The sequence below is a fragment of the Podarcis melisellensis genome (assembly GCF_964234715.1).
Source record: "Podarcis melisellensis genome assembly, chromosome: 8".
In the NCBI taxonomy this organism is placed as follows: Eukaryota; Metazoa; Chordata; class Lepidosauria; order Squamata; family Lacertidae; genus Podarcis; species Podarcis melisellensis.
This window is the reverse complement of record NC_138540.1, coordinates 43,237,933-43,242,416: the sequence shown is the minus strand read 5'-3', so window position 1 is coordinate 43,242,416 and position 4,484 is coordinate 43,237,933. Positions and strand designations below refer to the sequence as shown.

At 49.8% G+C, this 4,484-nt stretch overlaps 1 protein-coding gene across 1 annotated transcript; it reads right to left on the bottom strand.

Moving 5' to 3' along the window:
- Positions 1-279: 279 nt before the first annotated feature.
- Positions 280-2,731, bottom strand: MC1R (melanocortin 1 receptor). Its single transcript, XM_081920237.1, has 2 exons — positions 2,105-2,731; positions 280-2,014 (listed from the first exon to the last, which is right to left on the bottom strand). The coding sequence occupies exon 2, from the start codon at positions 1,991-1,993 to the stop codon at positions 1,049-1,051; it is 945 nt and encodes a 314-aa protein (XP_081776363.1). The 5' UTR covers positions 1,994-2,014; positions 2,105-2,731; the 3' UTR covers positions 280-1,048.
- Positions 2,732-4,484: the final 1,753 nt, after the last annotated feature.

Genomic DNA, 4,484 nt, shown 5'->3' with positions numbered 1-4,484 from the left:
AACTTATTGAGTTGCATTGATTTGTAGAGACTGCAAACATGAAGTCAGAAGACGGAGGGAGGGAAGTCCTCTGAAACACAGTCAGAGGCTGCCAGTCGGGTCTTATGAGAATGCAGGGGGACATATTTGCAGCATCTGAAATTTTAGGGTGTTTCCTTCCAGTGCTGAAATGGCTTTAGGAAAAGATGTCCACATCTCTAAACTGGACACCCCCCCCCCCGTACTCCTAGACAGGTAGAGCCCTCCTGCAGTTGCTCAGTTCACAAGGGGCACACATACTCTGAAACATTCCTCTTTATTACCCTGCAAAGCTCCTTGACATACAAAACACATATTTAGGCTGTGCACACATTACTGGCTTAAAACACAGTGCGGCCGTATCTTTACACAAGTCAAATCGGAGCTGGTTTGGGGGGCGGGGTGGGGAATGCATCAAAACACAGCATTTCCTCAGAAAGGAGAGGATCAATATTGGTTGTGGTTAACATCACTTGTATGCCACTTCCCAAACCAAAGGTTGTTGTGCACTGGATGCAGCGCAATTGGGAGTGTGTACACAGCCACAAACACACACACACACACACACACACACACTTTTCCTTCTTCTGCATTGGGAAAATGTTGCTGCACCTGCCATTGTCATCCTCACCCTCTGCTCTGCACACCTTGATGGGAACGCCCTGGAGCGCTCACAGAGGAAGAACGAATGGTTTCCCTAGATCACTAGCAAGGAAATAGCAGAGTTATACAACATCTCAGCCATGCCTCTAGGCTGAAGGCAGTCAGGAAGCAAAAGAACGTCCCTCCCCACTGCACGCACGCACACACACACACACACACACACACTTTGTTTCCTCCTTCTGGCCGTGGGATGTGGCAAACGCTGCCTGGTACCTCCTCCCAGAGGCTTCCTCTGCTTGCCCATCCCCAGTGCCACCAGGGGGCGCTGAGCTCCCAATTGCAAAGTGGCTGCCTCTGCTGCCTCTGGGGAGGGCAGGAGAGCCCCAGTGGCTACTTGCACCCTCAGACCCCCACTGCCGCCTGCTCCTTACCAAAAGCATAAGACCACCTCTTTCAAAGTCCTCCTGAGCTCCTGGCTCCGGAAGGCGTAAATTATGGGGTCCACCACAGAGTTGCAAATGAGGAGGATGAGATAGAGGTTGAAGTATCTGAAGTAGCAGTTGCAGGCGGGCTTCTCGGGGCAGGTGAGGATGAGGATCAGGTGAAGGAAGAAGGGGCCCCAGCAGATGAAGAAGACCCCTAGCAGGATGGTGAGGGTGATGGCCCCTCTCATGCTAGTGAAGTGGGGCGCTGACTGCTTCCTTTGCAGGCTGGAGATCCTGCGGGCGTGTTGGTGAGCCAGGCTGAACATGTGGATGTAGAGGCCCATGATCAGGGTGATCATGGAGAGGAAGAAGATGACCAGGCAGAGGATGACCGCCTTGCCATCATAGGCAATGAAGATGGTGCTGGAGATGCTGCTGACCACCCAGACAACCACGATGATGGTGACGGCCCTCTGGATGGTCATGATGCTGTGATACCGCAAGGCGTAGAAGATGGTGATGTAGCGGTCAATGGCGATGACGCCGAGGAAGGAGAGCGAGGACATCAGGGAGCTGCAGATCAGCATGTCCATGGCGTTATCCAGGTGCATCACGGTGGTGGGCTGCACAACCATCATCTCATGCTCCAGCAGAAGCATGAAGAGGGTCTCCACTAGGTTGCTGACGCTCACCAGCATGTCTGACACAGCCAGGCAGCAGATGAAATAGTACATGGGCGAATGCAGGTTCCGGTTTTTGACAATGGCGGCCACCACTAACAAGTTCTCCACAAAGCTCAGGATCCCCAGGGTCAGGAAGAGTTCGCCAGGGATCACTACCTGCTGGCTGCTTGTGCAGAATGTCTCATTGGTCTGGTTGCTCACGGGAATGCCTGCAGTGGCATTCGGGGGGCTGGGCAGCACCCTCAGGGGTGATGGCACAGACATGGTGGCACCTTGGTGGGAATGCTACAGAAAGACAAAGGAAACCCGCAGGATTTTGCAACAGAGTTTTCTCTTGGGGGAGAAGTATATAGTTAGCATGGTCCGGGAACTCACCTGTAGGCTGTGGAACCTGAAAGAAACTTCTGTGGCCACTCTTCCTCCAAGGGAATAGATGGATAGATGTCTCAGAACAGAGCTGTGAGACCAGACATGCTCCACACAAAGTTTTGGGGTGGCAAAGTCAGCAACACGCTTCCAGTGACCCTTCTTTGGCACAATACGCTGGAGAGCCCAACACCCGTGTCTTCTTGGGTTCTGCTCTCCTGTTCCTGGTTTCTTCCTTTGGGTCCCAGAAAAAGAAAAGGGGAGAACTTGCCAGTTTCTTTCCGCCTCTCCCGGCTCTGAATTCCCAAGTCCTATTTCCCTTCCAAGGGTGCCGTTGCTTGATTTGCCTCTTCCCCAAAGTAAACTGATTAGCAGGAGTTCACAGCAAAGAAAGAACCCTTTATCTCCCTTACTTTTAAAGGAATATTCCCAGCTTTCCCATCAGCAGAGGGGCGGAGGGTGATCCACATGATAACAGCCCAGGAGGCGAGGGCGCTGAATGGCAGGGAGAACTTATGAAACTGCCCTTAAAGCCTGGCTGAGTTTTCCTCTTCATTAACATCCTGGTGGCATGATGCCCCCCTCCCCATGCCAAGCAAAAGGGGGTCCAGCAGTGAAGCATTACTCACCATCTCAGTGACGTCTTCAACTTACATTTATGCAAGTACAAAGGAGAAGGGTTGCATATAGGCGGAAGAAAAGTCAAGTTTTCCCAAATATGGCTTCACCCATGTTTGACACACTCCGGGTTTTTCCCCCTGCTGCAGAAGATTCCCCACCAACTTCTACTGGAGGAAATTGCCCAGCTTGATTGACAAGACTCAGTTATTGCAATGCTCTGGTCTGGAGGCTCCAGCTTATGCAAAATGCAGCTGCTAGACTGTTGATTGGGACAGACTATTGCTAGCACATAAGACTAGCGATGGAAAGCTTGTGCTGGTTGCCCATATGCTACCCAGCCAGGTTCATTGTTCTTATTTTGAAGGCCCTTTAACAACTTGGGTACAGGATATCTCAGCGACCACCTGATCTCTCATTGGCCTGACCTGGCCAAGTAGCATATGGGCAGCCAGTGCAAACTTTACTCTGTGAATATGGTCTGGCAAAAAGTGTCTGCCTTGAGGAATTTAGAGGAATGGCAACTTTCCTGTGCAACCAATACAAACAACAACAGCCAGTAGAACACATAGCAGCACTGCAGTGGGCATAAAACAAGAGGAGCTACTTGGAGCCTCATCTGACTAAAAATATTCTCCTTTAGGAGAGGGTCATAGGTCAGTGGTGGAGCATCTGCTTTGTGTGCTGAAGGTCCCAGGTTCAATCCTTGACAGTATCTCCAGGTAGCTGAACTGGGAAGGTCCTTTGCATGAAACCCTGGAGAGCTGTTGCCAGCCAGAGTGCAGACTATACTAGGCTAGAGGGGCCAAGGGTCTGGCTCAGCAGAAGGCAACTTCCTATGTTCTTCCTACTGACAGAAGGTAATCAGAGGCTACATGGGCCTCCCTTGCAAGGAACTCTAGAGTTTGGGGGAAGCCACTTGGAAAGCCCTGCCTTAAGTTCTGCCAGACATGCTACAGATATTGGCAGGGCAGAAAGAATGGCCTCTCCTGAAAATCTTAAAACATAGGATTATACAGTTCCCTCCAAATCAAAGCTTCAGAGTCCAGTAAGTTCCCTAAAACTGTTGATGCAAGAATGTAAAATGAGTCTGATAGATTAAGCAATCCAGCCCAGCATCCCATTCTCAAAGTGGCCACTCAGAGGCAAATGCGAAACCTGGCTCTGACTCAGCCCAAATAAGTTCCATTTCAGAACTTTCCTCATTTCACCTATTAGACAATGCACAAGCATCACATTTCCATGACACTACAACATTTGTGCATGCTAATACTTCCTTGCCTTGGTCCCGTTTCCCCCAGCTCTGGGTTAGCAATTCCTAGTAGGGCAGAGCATGCAAAAGGCAGTCAAGCTCGCCCTGTAAGCAGCACAGTCTGACATACAAGTGTGACTTCTTATGCAACTATTTGCGTGACATGCCGTGCGAGACACAAACAACTCACTCTGTGGAGAGAGCATTGCATGTTTCACTGGCTGATTTCACAAGATACTGCCTACGTAATTCAAAGCAGCGTGGTACATCATGAAGAGGGGCCTGCTTCTCCTCGCTAGCAAAAGATGGGCTCTTTGTTTTGCAAGACAGAGAATTTATGACCCTAAAGGGGTCATATTTATTTCATTTGCTCAAAACAAAATCAGTGACTATGTTCAAGATCACTTTTTTTCCAGTTACCTTTACAACAGTTGGAGGTTTTTAGTTTAGACACAAGGCGAGTAAGGGAGGACAGAAGAGAAGCGTTTAAAATGTTGATAGAGAGAAGTATTTATCCTT